We start from the raw sequence: 19,753 nt of genomic DNA, 5'->3' as shown, positions 1-19,753 counted from the left end.
CAAGGCCCCCAGGGCAGCATCTGAGGCCCCGGCCCCCACAGGATCGAGCTGCAGGAGTGGGAGCACGTGACCTGCATGAAGACAGTGTCGCTGCGCAGCGAGGAGACTGTGTCAGGCCTCAAAGGCTACGTGGCCGCCGGGACCTGCCTCATGCAGGGGGAGGAGGTCACGTGCCGAGGACGGGTAAGGGGCCAGTGGGCGGGGGCGGGAGCAGGCAGCCCCTGGCAGCCCCTATGCCATTCCCACACCATCCCCATGCCCTCCAGATCTTGATCATGGATGTGATTGAGGTGGTACCTGAACCCGGCCAGCCCTTGACCAAGAACAAGTTCAAAGTCCTTTACGAGAAGGAGCAGAAGGGGCCTGTGACTGCCCTTTGCCACTGCAACGGCCACCTGGTGTCCGCCATCGGCCAGAAGGTGCGCCAGTCCCACCTGGCGTGTGCCCCCGCCTCACTCCCACCCAGCTCGGCCTCTGCCCCTGCTCAGCCTTCCCTCTGCCCCCAGATTTTCCTGTGGAGCCTGCGGGCCAGTGAGCTGACAGGCATGGCCTTCATCGACACGCAGCTGTACATCCACCAGATGATCAGCGTCAAGAACTTCATCTTGGCAGCCGACGTCATGAAGAGCATTTCGCTGCTGCGCTACCAGGAGGAGAGCAAGACACTGAGCCTGGTGTCGCGGGTACGCCTGTGGCCACGGTGCCCGTGTCTGGGTGGGTAGCCACCCAAGGCACCTCTGACACCCCTTCCCGCCCCCAGGATGCCAAGCCCCTGGAGGTGTACAGCGTGGACTTCATGGTGGACAACGCCCAGCTGGGTTTTCTGGGTATGTGGGCAGGGCCCTGGGGAGGTGAGGCTCTGGGGGTGGCCGGGGCTGACCCTGGGCCTCTGCTCCCCAGTGTCTGACCGTGACCGCAACCTCATGGTGTACATGTACCTGCCCGAAGGTGAGTGCTTCCTCCACCCCCTCTGCCTGGGCCGGGTCTGGGCTGACAGTGACCCAAGGCCTTTCTGGTCTAGCCAAGGAGAGTTTTGGGGGCATGCGCCTACTGCGCAGGGCGGACTTCCACGTGGGTGCCCACGTGAACACGTTCTGGAGGACCCCATGCCGGGGGGCCACCGAAGGGCTCAGCAAAAAGTCGGTCGTGTGGGAGAATAAGCACATCACGTGGTTTGGTGAGTGTGGGGGGCAGGTGTGTCTGGGTGGGGGGCCCTAGGGTTGGCCTGGCTCACACCGAAACCCTCCCCACCGCCAGCCACCCTGGACGGTGGTATCGGGCTGCTGCTGCCCATGCAGGAGAAGACCTACCGGCGGCTGCTGATGCTGCAGAACGCGCTGACCACCATGCTTCCGCACCACGCCGGCCTCAACCCCCGTGCCTTCCGGTGAGCCCCGGCCCCGCCCCTGTGCAGCGCCCCCTCCACCCCAGCCTGCCCTGACGCCCCTGCCTGCACGCCCCAGGATGCTGCACGTGGACCGCCGCACCCTCCAGAATGCTGTGCGCAACGTGCTGGATGGCGAGCTGCTCAACCGCTACCTGTACCTGAGCACCATGGAGCGCAGCGAGCTAGCGAAGAAGATCGGCACCACGCCCGACATAGTGAGTGCGCGCCCCAGTCTGCGCCCGCCCCTCCGTGCAGGTCCCCACCCACCCATCCACCCGTCTGTCCCCTGCAGATCCTGGACGACTTGCTGGAGACGGACCGCGTCACCGCCCACTTCTAGCCCCGTGGATGCCGTTGCCACCAGCACCACCGCACTACCTCCCACCCCCATTTTTGTATAAAACACAAGGAAAAATATTTTTGTTTGAGAGGACTGTGTGTGGTCATTACACGGCCTCCTGGCCCAGCTGCGGTCACAGCCCCCCAGTGCAAGTGCCCACGGGGCTCGGGGCGTCCACACCTTCAGCCCCGCCACCTCCGTCGGCTCAAGGCGTAAAGGGCCCCGCAGGCCCCAGGCGGCTGCCGTGGTCGTCGGGCCGCGCACCCTAGGTCTCCAGGTACTGGTAGAGCTCCTCCGCTGGGGGCACGAGGCTCAGGCGCACCAGGGCACGAGCCAGGAGGGCAGTCAGCCGCATGGCCAAGGTCTCCAGCCTGTGCGGGTCAGGTCACAGGTGGGTGGGGAGGTGGATCACAGGTGGGTGGGAAGCAGGCCCCCGCCATCCACCTGCCCCGCAGCCGCTCACCTGAGCGCCACTTCAAACTTGAGCATCTCCCAGATAACCTTGGCATGGCGCAGGAGACTGGTGCCGTAGACACCCCGGTACGTGGCGCCCACCAGGCGGCTCCAGCCGCGGACAGCCCTGCACACACCCGCATTAGCGCCGCATCAGCCCCACACCAGCCCCACCGCGGGCGCCTGCTCGGGCCACCGACCTCTTAGCCATAAGGAAGTAGCGGTCCACGGGGGCGCCAAGGGCCACGTTGATAGCGCGCACGGTGTTGATGTTGCGCAGTACTAGCAGCATGGGTCGCGGCAGCGCCCTGAGCACCGCCATGATGGCCTCGAAGTGCTCGCGAGCCATGTCCACCATGTAGGCTGCCTCCTCGCGGCTCAGTAGGTGTGAGCCCCACAGCTGCCCCAGGCGCACGGGGCGCTGCATGAGCATCTCCGAGAACAGGAGGTAGTCTGAGGAGGGAGGAGGCTCTGAGCTGGGCTCCGCGCCGCCCGCCTCCCTTCTGTGGTGCCCCGGCCACCCCCGCACGCCCTCACCTTTCACCCCCAGTGCGGCTGCGTGCGCCCTCATGGCGGCGTCGTCCCGCAGGATGATAGCCCGCCACAGCTGGCACAAGGCTGCGCGGTCCCTGGGTGGATGGGCCCGCAGCCATGAGCCCCGTGTGGCAGGAGAGGCTCGCCCCGCCCCACGCCCACCCGCCCGCGCTCACTTCTCCTCCAGGAACTGGTAGAGCCCATGGTCCAGCAGCACCAGCTCCGCTTTCCCGTCCGGGCCTTTCCGCACCAGAACTAGGGATACAGCCTGTTAGGTCGCGCCGCGCCCACCCCGAGACCCCCCACCCCCGGGGTAACTTCCTACCGTTGCCAGGGTGTGGGTCCGAGTGGATGAAGCCCGTGTAAAATATCTGCTCAGCAAAGGCCTTGATGAGCTTTTCTGCTATCTGGGGAGAAGAGAGACCTTGCAGTGGACGTAGCACCCGCCCTGCCCCCGCCCCCGCCCCCGCCCCCGCACTCACGTCCTTCACCGCCAGTCCCTGGCTCCTGATGGCCTCCACATCGTTGACCTTGCAGCCGGCGCAGAAGTCGGCGGTGAGCACGCGCTGGGGAGAGCAAGAGGCTGGGCTCAGCAGGCCCGGCGCTGTGCCCACCCCAAAGGCCTGGCCCAGCCCACCTTGCTGGACTTGTCCCAGTGCACGCGGGGCACCACGATGTAGGGGAAGTGCGCCAGCTCCTGCGCACAGCGCTCCGCGTTGCGGCCCTCATTCTCGAAGTCCAGCTCCTGGGCCAGGGTCCCCTTCAGGTCCTGGGGGCCAGATGGTGGTTGAGGACCAGCTCTGCCTACGTGCTTGCTCCTGCTGGCCGAGGAAGGGGTGGGGCAGTACCTGGAGGACCCAGCTGAAGCCAAAGCTGGGGTGCATGACCTCAATGAGCCGCAGCAGGAGCTCCAGGGTGTGGATGTCCCCGTCAAAGCGGTCCCGCAGGTCGATGTACTGCACCTGCACTAGGCGAGGGCATGGTGAGGACATGGGGTCCCCTGTGCACTCCGAGTCCACTGCTGAACAAGGTGGTCCCCACATACCTTCACAGCCACGCTGGTGCCATCGTGCAGCTTGGCTCTGTGCACCTGTGCCAGGCTGGCAGCAGCAATTGGCTGGTAGTCAAACTCCTGGAAGAGCTCATGGGGCAGGGCCTGGAAATCCTCAAGAAACAACTCGTCCACCTGGAAGGACAGGTGCTCAGAGCAGCCTGGGGCCACTGCTGGAGCCCCCACCTCCCTCTGCCCCAGCGTAGCACTCACCTCCTGGAAGCCCCGCTTGAGGGCCCTGTCCTCCAGCACGCGCAGGGTCTGGGTGTACTCGCGGGGAAGCAGGTGGTTGAAGGAGCACAGCCCCTGGCCCAGCTTCACGTAGAGGCCCCCGTTGCTGATGGCCCCTGCCACCAGGGCATCAGCCGCCCTCTGGTGACACGCAGACATCACCTCCAAGTAGCCCGGGCTGTTCTGACCACAGGCATGGAGAGAACACATGGGGACAGGTGGCTGCCTCCTCAGTCCCACCCGGCCCACCACCTCATGCCCACCACCATGTGCCCAGGGCACCGGGACAAACCTCTTCCACCCCTCGAAGGACAACATTGGTGCACCACCAGTAGTCCAGGGAGATCTGCAGGCCGACCTTCAGAGACCTGCGGGTAGGGGTGGCCTCAGTCTCCAGGGGGACAGGCTCAGGGCCCCAGTGCTTGGTCCTCTTGTCAAAGCCCTCATGGTCTAGCCTCACTCCAGCCAGCCCTTCATGTCCCCAGGGTGAGGCGAAGCCATGGTCCAGCCTATAGCCCCACAGGCCCGTGTGAGCACAGGGGGGACTGCTGAGCTCATGGAGTGTCCTGTGGCCCTGCAGGTCAGTCTCAGCTCAAGATCAGTAGAACAGGGCCACGTGTGGTGGCTCATGTCTATTATCCCAACACTCTGGGAGGCTGTGGTGGGAGGATTGAGCTCAGGAGTTCGAGTCTGGCCTGGGCAAGATGTTGAAACCCCGTCTCTACCAAAAATACAAAAAATTAGGCAGGCATGGTGGTGCACACCTGTGGTCCCAGCTCCTCAGCAGGCTGAGGCAGGAGGATCGTGTGAGCCCAGGAGGCGGAGGTTGCAGTAAGCCGAAATTGCACCACTATACCCCAGCCTGGGCAACACAGCAAGACTCCGTCCAAAAAAGATCTGCGGTCGGGTGCATTGGCTCACGCCTGTAATCCCAGCACTTTGGGAGGCCAAGGTGAGCGGATCACCAGAGGCCAGGAGTTCAAGACCAGCCTGGTTAACATGGTGAAACCCCGTTTCTACTAAAAATACTAAAAATTAGCCGGGTGTAGCGGCACACACCTGTAATCCCAGCTACTCAGGAGGCCAAGGCAGGAGTCGCTTGAACCTGGGAGGTGGAGGTTGCAGTGAGCCAAGATCGCACCACTGCACTCCAGCTTGGGCAACAAGAGTGAAACTCGGTCTCAAAAAAAAAAAAAAAAAAAAAAAGAGGCTGGGCGTGGTGGCTCACGCCTGTAATCCCAGCACTTTGGGAGGCCGAGGTGAGCGGATCACCAGAGGTCAGGAGTTCAAGACCAGCCTAAGTGGCCGGGCGCAGTGGCTCAAGCCTGTAATCCCAGCACTTTGGGAGGCCGAGACGGGCGGATCACGAGGTCAGGAGATCGAGACCATCCTGGCTAACACGGTGAAACCCCGTCTCTACTAAAAAATACAAAAAACTAGCCGGGCGAGGTGGCGGGCGCCTGTAGTCCCAGCTACTCGGGAGGCTGAGGCAGGAGAATGGCGTGAACCCGGGAGGCGGAGCTTGCAGTGAGCTGAGATCCGGCCACTACACTCCAGCCTGGGCGGCAGAGCGAGACTCCGTCTCAAAAAAAAAAAAAAAAAAAAAAAAAAAGACCAGCCTAAGATGGTAAAACCCCGTTTCTACTGAAAACACAAAAAATTAGCCGGGTGTAGCGGCGCACACTTGTAATCCCAGCTACTCGGGAGGCCGAGGCAGCAGTCGCTTGAACTTGGGAGGTGGAGGTTGCAGTGAGCCAAGATCGCACCACTGAACTCCAGCTTGGGCAACAAGAGCGAAACTCGGTCTCAAAAAAAAAGAGGCTGGGTGTGGTGGCTTACACCTGTAATTCCAGCACTTTGGGAGGCCAAGGCCGACAGATCACAAAGTCAAGAGATTGAGACCATCCTGACCAACATGGTGAAACCCCGTCTCTACTAAAAATAACAAAAATTAGCTGGGCGTGGTGGTGCGTGCCTGTAGTGCCAGCTACTCGGGAGGCTGAGGCAGGAAAATCACTTGAAGCCAGGAGGTGGAGGTTGCGGTGAGCTGAAATCGCACCACTGCACTCCAGCCTGGCAACAGAACGAGACTCAAAAAAAGATCTGCAGAATGGGCAGCCTGTGTCCATGCCACCCTCACTCCCGCCACCCTCAAGGGTGAGATGGGGTAGGGGACAGTATGGATGGTGGTGTCCCCTGGAGAGATGGGGTTCCAAGGCTGTCTGTGAAGGGAAAGGATGGCAGCAAGGGGGCAGGGCTGAGGCAGCAGAGGTCACAGGAGGGTCAAGGTCACCTGCAGACTGAGGTCCGCTAGGAAGAGAGGAGGACACCAGGAAAGTGGGTCTCCAAGGCCTGGGGAGGCAAGGTCTGCAGGGAAGAAAGCCCAGTTAAGGCAGGAAGTGGGGGACATCCTGGGCGTCTGTTGAGCAGGTACTGGGCTCCTGGGGGAGATTTAGGCAAGAGGATGGGATGCTGGGGTGGAGGGGTGTCCCCAGGCCTGGCCCCAGTTAGGAGGACATCAGGGTGGGGGCCCTGGGGGAACTCTGGGGACCAGCTGGGCAGCCCTGGAATGAGGCGCCAGGCAGCGAGCAGACCACACGCAGGTGCACAGGGAGAGGCTGAGGTCAGAGTGGCTTCTCGAAGGCTGGCCATGACCAGAGGCCTGTCCCTGCGTTCTGCGAAGCTCACGTACCTGCCTGGGACAGGGCCCACAGTCATTCCTGATGCGCAGCCCAGGTGGGCTCTGTGTCCCCCATCACTCCAGGGAGACCCCCCCACTCAGGCCCCATTCTGGGCCCCCATAAAGAGCAGAGCACCTGGAGTTTGTTGGTTGGGTTGGACCAGGGTTTCTTTCTCTTTTTTTTTTTTTGAGATGGAGTCTCGCTCTGTCGCCCAGGCTGGAGTGCAGCGGCGCGATCTCGGCTCACTGCAAGCTCCGCCTCCCGGGTTCCTGCCATTCTCCTGCCTCAGCCTCCAGAGTAGCTGGGACTACAGGCGCCCGCCACCTCGCCTGGCTAATTTTTGTATTTTTAGTAGAGACAGGGTTTCACCGTGTTCGCCAGGATGGTCTCGATCTCCTGCCCTCGTGATCTGCCCGCCTCGGCCTCCCAAAGTGCTGGCAGGCCAGGGTTTCTTTTTGAGATGGAGTTTTGCTCGTTGCCTAGGCTGGAGTGCAGTGGCACCATCTCAGCTCACCACAACCTCCATCTCCCAGGTTCAAGCGATTCTCCTGCCTCAGCCTCTCAACTAGCTGGGATTACAGGCATGTGTCACCATGCCCAGCTGATTTTGTATTTTCAATAGAGATGGGGTTCTCCTTGTTGGTCAGGCTGGTCTCGAACTCCTGACTTCAAGTGATCCACCTGCCTTGGCCTCCCGAAGTGTTGCGATTACAGGCGTGAGCCACCACGCCGGGCCGAATTGGGCCAGGGTTTCTAAATGTGCTCTGGGACTCAAAGGCTACTCGGTGGGCCGTGCTGGCTTTGGACCAGAGCGCATCAGCTTTAGACCCCAAGACCCTCGTCGAGACCCAGGCGTGTGAGAGAAACCTAACTGCTTGTGGCAGGCACAGGACTTGCTTGCAATGGTCAGTGACTGACGGGGAAGGCAGGGCCGCCAGCCACCTCCTTTCTGTGGCTGGCACCGAGCTGCCTCAAAAACACTGAAGAAATGAACAGGTGATAGAGCTACCAGCAGACGTTCCATGGCGTTTGCCCGAGAAGGCACAGGGAGAGGCCAAGCCCAGCGGCCCTTTCTGCAAACCAGCCTGCCTGTCCTGACAAGCTGCCCCATCTACCCCTACCTGTGTGCACGAGCACAAGAGCCCAGCAGCACCCTGCGTTCCACAATCAATGCCTGTGTGCATGTGAGCCAACACAACGATTTCTATCACCTAGAGCTGAGTCTGTTGATACAGCAAGCAGTTTTGACACAGAGTCGAGAAAAGTTATATCAAAAATGGTTAGGCCGGGCACAGTGGCTGACACTGGTAATCCCAGCACTTTGGGAGGCCAAGGCGGGTGGATCACCTGAGGTCAACACGGTGAAACCCCGTCTCTACTAAAAATATAAATATTAGCTGGGTGTGGCGGTGCACGCCTGTAGTCCCAGCTACCTGGGAGGGGCTGAGGCACAAGCATCGCTTGAACTTGGAAGGCAGAGATTGCAGTTGCAGTGGCCAAACGCAGTGGCTCACTCCTGTAATCCCAGCACTTTGGGAGGCCAAGGTGGGCAGATCAGCTGCGGTCAGGAATTTGAGACCAGGCTGGCCAGTGTGGCAAAACCCTGTCTCTACTAAAACTACAAAAATTAGCAGGATGTGGTGGCACACGCCTGTAATCCCAGCTACTCGGGAGGCTGAGGCGAGAGAATCACTTGAACCCAGGAGGTGTAAGTTGCAGTGAGCCAAGATTGTGCCACTGCACTCCAGCCTGCGCAACAGAGCGAGACTGTCTCAAAAATAATAATAATAATAATAATAATAAAAGGTTCAAATCCTTTTACCCGTGAGGTACTTAAGAGGCCACGTGAAGCTGTGGACTGCAGAGGGAGACGCCCCAAGGGCAGGGCAGGTGTATCTCATTTTAGGTCACATTTGTACACTTAGCGGAACATGTGGGCTGACACGTGAGCCAATATGCGTTGATAAAATTCTTGGAGAGCTTTTACCCTTGGTGCGGGTCTAAGGGGAGCTTTCTACATTTCTAACTTTTCTACTATTAAAATTTGTTATAGTAAACACAACACTTTTGTAACAAAAGTTAAAGATGTGAAAAAGTCCCATAGACTTGTGCTTGGGGGAGAAGGGATTTTTTTTTTTTCTTAAGATGGAATCTCGCTCTGTCGCCCAGGCTGGAGTGCAGTGGCGCGATCTCGGCTCCTGCAAATTCTGCCCCCGTGCTCACACCATTCTTTGGCCTCAGCCTTCCAAGTAGCTGGGACTACAGGTGCCCACCACCACACCTGGCTAATTTTTTGTATTTTTAGTAGAGACGGGGTTTAACTGTGTTCATCAGGATGGTCTCGATCTCCTGACCTGGTGATCCACCCGCCTCATCCTCCCAAAGTGCTGGGATTACAGGCGTAAGCCACTGCACCCAGCATTGCCTCACAGAACATTTTCTTTTTCTTTTTTTTTTTTTTTTGGAGACGGAGTCTCGCTCTGTCGCCCAGGCTGGAGTGCAGTGGCCAGATCTCGGCTCACTGCAAGCTCCGCCTCCCAGGTTTACGCCATTCTCCTGCCTCAGCCTCCCGAATAGCTGGGACTACAGGCGCCCACCACCGCGCCCGGCTAGTTTTTTTGGTATTTTCTTTTTTAGTAGAGACACGGTTTCACCGTGTTAGCCAGGATGGTCTCAATCTCCTGACCTCGTGATCCGCCCGTCTCGACCTCCCAAAGTGCTGGGATTACAGGCTTGAGTCACCGCACCCGGCCAACACAGAGCATTTTCTTTTTTTTTTTTTTTTTGAGGCGGAGTCTCGCTCTGTCGCCCAGGCTGGAGTGCAGTGGCGCGATCTCGGCTCACTGCAAGCTCCGCCTCCCGGGTTCCCGCCATTCTCCTGCCTCAGCCTCCCGAGTAGCTGGGACTACAGGCGCCGCCACCACGCCCGGCTAATTTTTTTGTATTTTTAGTGGAGACGGGGTTTCATTGTGTTAGCCAGGATGGTCTCGATCTCCTGACCTCGTGATCCGCCCGTCTCGGCCTCCCAAAGTGCTGGGATTACAGGCTTGAGCCACCGCGCCCGGCCAACACAGAGCATTTTCAACATTGCTGTATGTTTGAAGTTTTTCACAATAAAATGTTGGAGGCCGGGTGTGGTGGCTCGCACCTATAATCCCAGCACTTTGGGAGGCTGAGGTGGGCGGATCACTTGAGGTCAGGAGTTCAAGACCTGCCTGACCAACACAGAGAAACCCGCGTCTACTAAAAAATACAAAATTAGCCTGGTGTGGTAGAGCGTGCCTGTAATCCCCAGCTACTCAGGAGGCTGAGGCAGAAGAATCCCTTGAATCTGGGAGGCAGAGGTTGCGGTGAGCCGAGATCGCACCATTGCACTCCAGCCTGAGCAACAAGAGCGAAACTCCGTCTCAAAAAAAAAAGTATCAGTGAGTACTAAATGCTGGAAGGAGGCCGGGTGCAGTGGCTCACGCCTATAATCCCAGCACTTTGGGAGGCTGAGACAGATGGATCACTTGAGGTCGGGAGTTCAAGACCAGCTTGGCCAACATGGAGAAACCCCGTCTCTACTAAAAATTAAAAAATTAGCCGGGCGTGGTGGCAGGTGTCTGTAATCCAAGATACTCGGGAGACTGGGGCTGGGAGAACTGCTTGAACCCAGGAGGCAGAGGCTGCAGTGAGTCGAGATGTCACCACTGTACTCCAGCCTGAGCGACAGAGCAAGACTCCGTCTCAATAAAGAAAGAAACAAACAAACAAACTGCAGGATGGAGGAGCAGTGAGAACAGACGCATCATCTCAACTGCCTCCATATGGCTAATTACAAGGGAATCAAAAGGGGAAACTGAAATCGTGTGCCCCCGGCAGGACAGAAGCAAAGCAGTGTCACCCCGTGTGATTCCTGCCCAAACGGATGACTGAGTATGAACACGAGCGAACATTAGACAAACCCGCATTGAGAAAACAGGAAGCAGTGAAATGTTTCTGTAAAAGATGAGATGGGGAATATTTTAGGCACTGTGGCCATGCATGAGCACATGGGCAGGGCTGTGTTCCCATAAAGCTTTATTTACAAATCGGACAGCTGCCACACTGGGCCCCTGCATTTGGCCCAGGGAGTCTTGTTGTATAATAATTACAAGCCTGTAATCGTCAAAGGTGTCCAATCATGTACGATGTACCCAAAGAGAGGTCTGACCTTTGTCCCTTCTTAGTCCTCGGAATTTCCTGAGTGATAAGGAGTGCCTCTGTTTTCCATGGTGGCCCTGAGGTTTATGCTAAGGAGGGACTCAGGGCGAAGACCCGCCACTTTGGGCCCTATGGGGATGGGAGTGGGAGGGCTGGGGCTGGAAACTGAGTTCCTGGGATTTTCTGAGAAACTGGAGATTTTCAATCAATCCCGCCCAAGTATTAATACCCCAATAAAAACTCCAGGCAGGGCCCATGCGGTGGCTCACGCCCGTAATCCCAGCACTTCGGGAGTCCGCAGGGCCCATGTGGTGGCTCACGCCTGTAATCCCAGCACTTCGGGAGTCCGAGGCGGGTGGATCACTTGAGGTGATCCCAGTTCAAGACTAGCCTGGCCAACATGGTGAGACCCTATCGCTACTGAAAATACAAAAATTAGCCGGGCATAGTGGTGGGCACCTGTAATCCCAGCTACTCGGGAGACTGAGGCAGGAGAATTGCTTGAACCCGGGAAGTGGACGTTGCAGTGAGCCGATATTGCACCATTGCACTCCAGCCTGGGCAGCAAGAGCAAAACTCCGTCTCAAAAAATAAAAAAATAGTAAGTTAAATAAAAAATTAAAAATAAAAAAAATAAGTTAAATTTAGGCCAGGTATGGTAGCTCACACCTGTAATCCCACCCTTTTGGGAGGCTGAGGCAAATAGATCACCTGAACTCAGGAGTTCGAGACCAGCCTGGGCATCATGGCAAAACCCCATCTCTACTAAAAATACAAAAAATTAGCCGGGCGTGGTGGCGCACGCCTGTAGTCCCTGCTACTCGGGAGGCCAAGGCATGAGAACCGCTTGAACCTGGGATATGGAGGTTGCAGTGTCCGGCTATCTGCAAGCTTCTACTCACTGCTGGAGGAAATTTCTGTGAAGTTTCTGGTGAAGTCCCTGAAGGCACCGGAAGCCAAGGCACTTGCTGAGAAACTGACCTAGGCCTGGCAGATGCTCAGAGGCAGGCAGAACAGGACCATACCCTCCCTGCCTCCTTCCCGCTCTGCCACTCCGTTCAAAGGGGCTTTGGGCTAACAGGTTTCTCTCAAAGCCGAGAGCTGGCTCCGCGAGGCTCAGGCTAGGCAGGGCTTTGTGGCTGCAGAAATTCTGGGATCTGACCAAAAGCAGGAACGCCCGCCCAAGGGTTCCAACAGAATGTGTCCCCACCCTCCCCCCGAGTTCTGCACTGTAAGGTAAAGGAGGAAGAAAGGGCCCTGACAGCAAGAACCCAATTTTGCCCATCTTCAGGGGCAGAGACAGAGGCAGCCTCCTCTCCCAGGCCCAAACCTTGGAATGGGGTGAGAAGAGAAGGAAGGCAGGGCAGCTGCTTCTCTGCCAGCCTAGAAGCCTGAGGGAGAAGGCCCGGGCCCAGGGCTGGAGCCCTTCCCCACTCAGGCCAAGGCTGCATCCAGTGTGGAGGACCCTGGTCCACGCCCCGCCCCACGGGCCCGGCAGGGCTCACTGTCCCTTCAGCCAGTGCCTTCCCATGTAGGGAAGGGTGCCTGAAAGCCATCTGTAGAATCCTCAGCAAAGCCCTGCAGCCCTCCCAGCCCCACCCCCATGCCTGTGAGGGCATCTGGAGCAGGCACTCCTGCACGGCGCACCCCCCGCCCGCCACGCCGTACCCCCCGCCCGCCGCTGCTGGGCCCTCCTACCTGCCAAAGCGCCCCATGCCATCCACCACGAGCCGCATCCTCCTCTTCTCCCGCGCCTCTGCCGTGACATAGCGGGCTCCAAGGAGCAGGGGCGCCCCAACGACTGCGGTGGAGAGCACCTTCCTCCACAGGGGTGTGGGGCTCGAGAACCTGAGGGGAGACAACACAGCCTGGAGGCGCCACCCCCACATTCAGCTGGCTCTGACCTCTGCCCCCCGCCTCCCCGAGCACCACCTCTCTCACTCCTGTGTGCACAGCCATTCTCACAGTGTGGTCAGCAGAGAACACCACTGTATCAGTGTCCCCTTCCCTGAGCCCCTGCACCAGATACCCCTGCACCAAAGCCTGGCACCAGATGGCCGTAAGGGGCAGGTCTCATTTGGGTCTGTCCGGAGACCCAGCCAACGGGGCCGTGGGACATGGAAATGGCTCCTCAGGTAAAGGAAACAACTCAATAGCAGGTCTGTGCTCCTCATGGACCGGGGCCACCTACACTGTGAAGAATCACAACCACTGTCCACCTCGCAGGGTTCGACTGGATGGTCATCAGCACAGCAGAGACAGAGAAGATGTGAGGTCAGCACGTGCAGAGTCACGTGACAGTACAGAGCAAGGAACAAAGCTTCGCCCATGCTGAACATAGTAGAATCCCCACACATGCTGTATACAGCAGGAGCCCAATACTCGCTGAATACAGCAGGAGCCCAATACTTGCCAAATATAGCAGGAGCCTGATACAGCAGGAGCTCTACGCATGCTGAACACAGTAGGAGCTCCATGTATGCTAAATGCAGCAGGAAACCCATAATGCTGAGTGCGGCAGGCACCTGAGCACCCATCTGTTTCTACACCCGGCCGCAGGTGCCTGAACACTCATCTTTTTCTGCATCCAGCCACATCTGTCCCAGGGACACAGGTTCTCCTACTGCAGAGCTCTCGGAAGAAGGAGACCCCTGCCAGGTTCACCGAGCCAGTGGCACTCGGGCAGCTCACCCTGCCTGCCCTGCCTGGCCGCGTCTACCCTCCACAGTCTTCCTGCCTTGCCACCGCCCATCTGCCCACTGTGGTCCAGACTTGCTGGCCTCACGACCTTGTCTGGCCTTTCCTTCTGCTCAGAACTCTCCCTCTACATCTCTTCTTGCTGCTCCTCCTCTTGTGTGACCCCCGCCTACAGTCGCCCCGCCCTCCTCCAGGCTCTGAATGACCCGGTTTGCTCTTCAGAGCGGGCGCTCCACGTGCACCCTTCCTGATTTGCTAGCTGTCCGCTCTAAACGCTGTGGTCAGGGCGTGCCCACCCCGGGCATGGTCCCATGGGTCAGAACCTGGGGGTCTCTAGTCCCAGCACACTGCACTGAGGAGCAAACATATCTTGTCTCAGTTGGGGGTACAGGAGAAGGACCAGCCTCGGGCCCTCGACCGCCACCTCTGCATGCACACAGACACCATCCATGCCGGCCTGGGTGAGAGGCACATGCCTGTGGAGGACTCATTACCTTGGAGGAAGGACCCTGACGTTTCTCCTGAAGAATGCAGCAGGGGACGGCCAGGGCTTCTGCCTGCTGTGCAGCAGAGCAGAGTGGAAATGGCAAAGCTGCAACTGCAAAGAGAGGAAATTGTGTGGGGTCGAACAAGGCCAGGACACGCCCCTGCCCTCAACCACTACCAGTGCTTACACGTGCTGGAGTCTGAGTCAGCCTAACCCTAAACCTAATGTATGAGTCCATTCTCACACTGCTCTAAAGAACTACCCAGGCCGGGCGCAGTGGCTCACGCCTTTAATCCCAGCACTTTCGGAGGCCGAGGCGGGTGGATCATCTGAGGCCAGGAGTTCGAGACCAGCCTGATCGACATGGTGAAAACCCATCTCTACTAAAAATACAAAATTAGCTGGGCATGATGGAGCATGTGTGTAATCCCAGCTACTCGGGAGGCTGAGGCAGGAGAATTGCTTGAACCTGGGAGGTGGAGTTTGCAGTAAGCCGAGATTGCGCCACTGCACTCCAGCCTGGGCAACAGAGAGAAACTCCATCTCAAAAAAAAGAGAACTACCCAAGACTGGGTAATTTATGAAGAAAAGAGGTTTGTTTATTTTTTTTAAGATGGAGTCTCACTCCGTCTCCCAGGCTGGAGTGCAATGGCATGATCTCGGCTCACTACAATCTCCGCCTCCCGAGTTCAAGTGATTCTCTTGCCCCAGCCTTCTGAGTAGCTGGGACTACAAGCATGCACCACCACATCCAGCTACTTTTTACATTTTAGTAGAGACGGGGTTTCACCATGTTGGCCAGGCTGGTCTAGAACTCCTGACCACAAGTGATCTGCCCTCCTCAGCCTCCCAAAGTGCTGGGATTACAGGCATGAGCCACCGTGCCCGGCCTGGGTTTAACTGACTCATAGTTGCACAGGCTGTCCAGGAAGCATCACTGAGAGGTCTCAGGAAACATGGCAGAAGGCAAATGGGAAGCAAGCACAGTATGGGTGAAGCAGTGGGGGAGCGGAGAAAGAGAGAGAGAGAGAGGGCCAGCGAGAGGGCAAAGGGGAAAGTGTCACACACACTGTTAACCCATCAGATCTGAGAACTCACTATCACGAGAACAGCAAGGGGGATCTGCCCCCATGATCAGGTCACTTCCCAACGAGCCCCTCCTTCAACACTGGGAATCACGACTTGGTGAGCTTTGGGTGGGGACACAAAGCAAAGCCACATCACCCAGTTAGTCAGCAAAGACTGTCAGCACTGCTGGGCTCACGCCAGGAAGCCAGGCCCCCAGGTTTGACTCCGGAATGGAAACACTATCCTACCTCCTAGGAGGAAGGCTGAGAGTCACAGTATCACAGGAGAGAAGGCTAACGCAGCTTAACCAGGGCTGATGCCTCGGATGCTGACAGTTCACCAAACACCCTGTCTTTGAATGTCCCCTCAGTTTCTGCAGGAAGACATGGCGTCACCGTCTGGCTCATCTGGGATGGGACCTACCCCATCCCTGCCCCTGCACTCTCTTGGCAGCACCCTGACCTGTCATTTGCTATTTCCTGCTGCTGAGACCACTGACCAGTGGCCAGAGGAAAGCAGCCCTCATCTCAGAAGGAAGCGGCAACAGTGCCCAGCCACGGAATCAGACAGCAGATGCCAACCTTGAAGGTGGATGCCCGGACGGGAGGAGTGGCCTTGTAGGTCACTGTTCTGACAGCAAATGAAGAAACTTACAACTTACTGAGACTCCACAGACAGGGACCCTGTACAGCTTCTACTTGGAGGAGGGGAAGACATGCCACAGCTAGCAGGACACACGTGAAAAAGCCCTTAGGGCCGGGCGCGGTGGCTTATGCCTGTAATCCCAGCACTCTGGGAGGCAGAGGAGGGTGGATCATAAGGTCAGGAGATCGAGACCATCCTGGCCAACATGGCGAAACTCCATCTCTACTAAAAATACAAAAAAAGTAGCCAGGTGTGATGGCGCATACCTGTAATCCCAGGTACTTGGGAGGCTGAGACAGGAGAATCGCTTGGACTTGGTAGGCGGAGGTTGCAGTGAGCCAAGATCGAGACACTGCACTCCAGCCTGGGCGACAGAGCAGGACTCCATTTAGAAAAATAAATACATTAACAAAGAAGCCCCACCACAAGTCTCTTGACACATCGTGCTGCTTTATTTTTGTGTCTATGAAAACACCACATAGAAGAAGGAAGGAAGGAAGGAAGGAAGGAAGGGAGGGAGGGAGGGAGGGAGGGAGGGAGGGAACACAGCTCTCACCAGAAACCTTGGTCTCCCGATCACACTTGACCTATGATGAGGTCTTACAACTCCCTCAACCCCAAATTCTCCAACTGAGAGCTCTTCTAAAAAGTCAGGCTTTGGGGGGAAAGGACAGTGCATAGCCAGTCATGCCCCCCGGCACAGACGCTAACATGGTCCTCAACACTGGACCTAGTAAGGAACTGACTTGCCAGCTGGTTTCTGGCCAGAGCTCAGAGCCCTGGAGAAAATTTCAAGGACTCCAAACAACACAAAAGCCAAAGGAAAAGTCCACGACCTCCTGTCCCTAGAAGACGGGCTAACAGAAACCTCTGCTTGGCGAGGTCACACCCAGCAAGTGCTGATTCACAAGGAAAACCCGAGGCAGCCGGGCAGCGACTTGTAGGTGGGTCATCTACCTGCTGCCTACCCAACCTGCACCTCCTGACACTGGCCACCTCTGGTGCCAGCGCGTGCACGGCCAGAGGCCCCGCGATCAGGCAGCCGTTCCCAGGGACTGCGGAGAGACTCCGAACAGCAGCTCATAAGTGGCTGCAAGAGAGCTACCTCCAGGTGGGTATCCCAACCACCACCCACCACATCTGTCACCTACAACGCAAGCTGCTTGCGTTTCAATGGGCTCCACTGAGTAGGTGAGGCCGGGAAAGTCATGGCTATCTGATCGCTGTCTCCAACAACAGTTTTCTGCTCTCTCCTCAGGAACCAACACTGCAGAAGGGGCTCCAGCTGCGTCTCTCACCCCTATTCTCATCCAGGACAGAGATCCCTCCAGTAGACCCTGGTCCACCAGCAGCCTCGCTCATGCCCACGCCCGGCTCCACCTTGCTCACCGTGGTCCTATCCTGCCACTGCCCTCATCACACGCCAGCGTGACTATTAACTTACAGAATCTGTCTCCCCAATAGACTGTGAGCAGGGCCACCTCTCACCATCTCTGAACAAGCAGGCACTCAATGAATGCCTGCCGAATGAGACCAACAGCTGTGAAGCACAGGACTGAACAGAACCCCACATGCCAACAGGCAGCAGGTCACAGGCAAGAGATGGCAGCAGCCCCTGCCTCAGGCTGGTCCTGGACACAACCCAAGTAGGGCCCATGAGGCTGTGCAACAGCCTGACTCCTTTGAATGTGGGGTGCCCAGCACACCCAGACCATCCTCTCTGAAATTCCATCACACAGGAGAGCTCCCCAAGGTCCAGAGAGGTTATGGGTGGGGCGGCAAGCCTGCAGCCACACCTCCCAGAAAGACTTCCCAGAGCCCCATCCAGGGCAATTCTCACGTGACACACAGCCCCAACCTCACCCAGAACATGACCTCTAAGCTGCCAGAAGATAAGCAGTCATTTAGACGGTGAATTCTCAGGGCCTTCCCCCCACACTCCTGAGCCGTCCCTGGTGACACTTATCCCTGCAGCTCCCCTCACTTCCAAAGCCTTGCAGTTTAGACAAGACGAAACGGGTGCCCTCGGCCCCCACCTCTCAGGCTTCCTATAGTGAGAGTGCAGTCGGTCTGCACACACAGAAACAACGCCCTTTCCAGAGTGGCTTTAGACCACAGCTGACTACCTTGAGAGCAGCAAGTGTCTGAGTGGTAACAGTCACACAGGTATCACGAAGTTCACAACCAAAGGGCGTGCTTTGGCCACAGAACCACGTGCGTGTTCAATCGTGTCTGGTTTTCCAGCACCTGCAGATGAGGAAGATGCAGGTCCCACAGACAGGCTCGTCCACAGCAGTGAGAAGAAACTGCTGAGTCTCAGAATGACGCCAGAAACTAAAAACCACGAACGGATGACCAGAGCCTGGGGAACCCAACAGCCTTGTGCCCAACAGGAGGGGAAACTGAGGCACATAACTGTCCCCAAAGTTAGGAAGAGACAGATTGGGAGTCTGGGCGGGGTAAGTGGGTCTGGCGACTACACACGCCGTCCTTCTCCCAGGGTGTGTGACCCTCTCAGCCCCAGCCAGCCCTCAAACGTAGACTGGATCCAGCCCTGCTCACTGGCCATGAGCAGCTCCTAACCAGGGGCTAAACCAACCTGTCCAATCGCTGGGATTGGGGAGGGACTGAGTGACCTGCACGTGGGAAGACTTTGTCACCTGAAAGGAGCTGCACTGAAGGCCACCTCCCCGTCCCATGAAGCACCCTGGGGTCACACAGCTGGGCTGGGGCACGAGTGGGCCGTCCATGCGTGCTATTAATAGCCAGACTATCAAGGCTAGCTTATCGCCAAACACAAGCTCTGCTGACATTCCAAGAAAAAAAAGGAACGGTGCCAGAAGCCCCTTCCATCTCTTCGGGAAGGGGGCGGGTAAGATGCGTGTCAAGGCCTCTGCCCCGCCCCCTCGCAGTCCTAACCGCAGGGACAGTGGAACGGGACCCAGCGGCCACGTGGGAGCGGGGAGACGCCGAGGGCCTGTGAGGGGGCCTCGGAGCCGTGGGAAGCGCGCCCCTGAGCCGGGGCAGGGGCGCCCAGAGCAGAGCCCGCCCTGCAGCCCCCGCCCGCCCGCCGCCTCAGGGCAGGGCGGGCCCGGCAGGGAGGCGAGCGGAGGAGGTCCGGGGCAGCAGGCTGGGCAGGGAGGCGTCCGTGACCCCGGGAGGCCGCCTCGCGAGGGGAGCGGCGCCAGAGGCCTCCCCGCGGGGCCCCTGCCCTCTGGAGACCGCGCTCTCCGGGGCGCCAGGCAGCCGCCTCCGGGCTGGGCGGAGAGGCCCCTGCGACTCCCGGTGCAGGCGGCGTCAGGGCTGCGGGTGCGGCTCCCGCCTGAAATCCCAGCTCTCGGGGAGACTGAGGCGAGCGGACCGCTAGAGCCCAGGAGTTCGAGACCAGCCTGAGCAACATGGCGAGACCCCGACTCTGCTCAATACAGAGTTGACCGCGCGCGGTCACGCCTGCGGTGTCAGCTACTTGCAGGGCCGAGGCGGGAGGATCGCCTGAGTCCGGGAGGCGGAGGCTGCGGTGAGCGGACATCGCGCCACTGAGCTCCAGGGCGACAGAGCGAGACCGTGCCTCAAAAAAAGGGAAAAAGAGCTCCGAGGATCTCCGGGGCGGCGTCTGGGGACCTGCGGGTCTCGGGTCACTGGGGTTGGTGTGCAGGATCTCGGGCGCCCCGGGCCAGGAGGGTCCTCACCGGTCGCCACATCTCCGACCACCGCTCCGCTCCGCTAGGCTCCGGCCCGGCGCGGCTCTGCGTCTCGCAGCCCAGCAGTCCCTGCGGGAGGGCGCGCAGTGCGCACGCGCCGGAGCCGAGCGCTCCGCCCCGTGGGCGGTGGGCGGGGCTGCAGGCCACGCCCCGGTCCGTGCCGGCCTCCGCGGCAGGGCAGCGTCCCCTGGCGGCCCCCAGAGGCGTAGCTTTTGGCGCCCGGACCGCGCCCGCCTGAGAGCGGAGGGTTCCAGTTCCGCACTGGGCGCACTGCGCATTCCCGGGCAGGCACC

General features: G+C 58.6%; 2 protein-coding genes across 27 annotated transcripts in view; one reads left to right on the top strand and one right to left on the bottom strand.

The window, feature by feature from the left end:
• CPSF1 (cleavage and polyadenylation specific factor 1) overlaps positions 1 to 1,817 on the top strand; it is a 16,833-nt gene extending 15,016 nt beyond the window's left edge. The window contains 9 exon segments of the mRNA NM_001267793.1: positions 42 to 183; positions 267 to 419; positions 507 to 683; positions 761 to 827; positions 901 to 948; positions 1,022 to 1,177; positions 1,258 to 1,387; positions 1,464 to 1,602; positions 1,680 to 1,817. Coding sequence (NP_001254722.1) covers positions 42 to 183; positions 267 to 419; positions 507 to 683; positions 761 to 827; positions 901 to 948; positions 1,022 to 1,177; positions 1,258 to 1,387; positions 1,464 to 1,602; positions 1,680 to 1,727 — 1,060 coding nt within the window. The 3' untranslated portion in view covers positions 1,728 to 1,817.
• On the bottom strand, positions 1,805 to 19,753 carry ADCK5 (aarF domain containing kinase 5). Of its 26 annotated transcripts, none has more exons than XM_077944660.1 (17): positions 19,449 to 19,548; positions 16,026 to 16,123; positions 15,363 to 15,487; positions 14,054 to 14,157; positions 12,561 to 12,710; positions 4,289 to 4,364; positions 3,979 to 4,179; positions 3,760 to 3,900; positions 3,563 to 3,676; positions 3,352 to 3,483; positions 3,197 to 3,280; positions 3,040 to 3,121; positions 2,891 to 2,969; positions 2,718 to 2,809; positions 2,381 to 2,633; positions 2,191 to 2,307; positions 1,805 to 2,098 (listed from the first exon to the last, which is right to left on the bottom strand). In XM_077944660.1, exons 5-17 carry the CDS (start codon positions 12,596 to 12,598, stop codon positions 1,993 to 1,995), a joined length of 1,515 nt encoding a protein of 504 aa, XP_077800786.1. In that variant the 5' UTR covers positions 12,599 to 12,710; positions 14,054 to 14,157; positions 15,363 to 15,487; positions 16,026 to 16,123; positions 19,449 to 19,548; the 3' UTR covers positions 1,805 to 1,992. The 26 variants fall into 26 exon arrangements, with proteins under 26 accessions (XP_077800786.1, XP_077800793.1, XP_077800782.1 ...); XM_077944667.1 differs by having other exon boundaries at positions 3,979 to 4,174; XM_077944656.1 differs by lacking the exons at positions 15,363 to 15,487; positions 16,026 to 16,123 and adding an exon at positions 17,886 to 18,093.

Source organism: Macaca mulatta, chromosome 8, assembly GCF_049350105.2.
Source record: "Macaca mulatta isolate MMU2019108-1 chromosome 8, T2T-MMU8v2.0, whole genome shotgun sequence".
Classification (NCBI taxonomy): Eukaryota; Metazoa; Chordata; class Mammalia; order Primates; family Cercopithecidae; genus Macaca; species Macaca mulatta.
This window is presented reverse-complemented; position numbering and strand designations above follow the sequence as displayed.

Coding starts and splice junctions, on each gene's coding strand:
- ADCK5 (XM_077944650.1), bottom strand. CDS start 19,738: ATGCGCAGTGCGCCCAGTGCGGAACTGGAACCCTCCGCTCTCAGGCGG. Junction 4,365..12,560: donor GGCATGGGGCGCTTTGGCAG/GTAGGAGGGCCC, acceptor CCCTACCCGCAG/GTCTCTGAAGGTCGGCCTGC. Junction 3,901..3,978: donor TCAAGCGGGGCTTCCAGGAG/GTGAGTGCTACG, acceptor CTGTCCTTCCAG/GTGGACGAGTTGTTTCTTGA.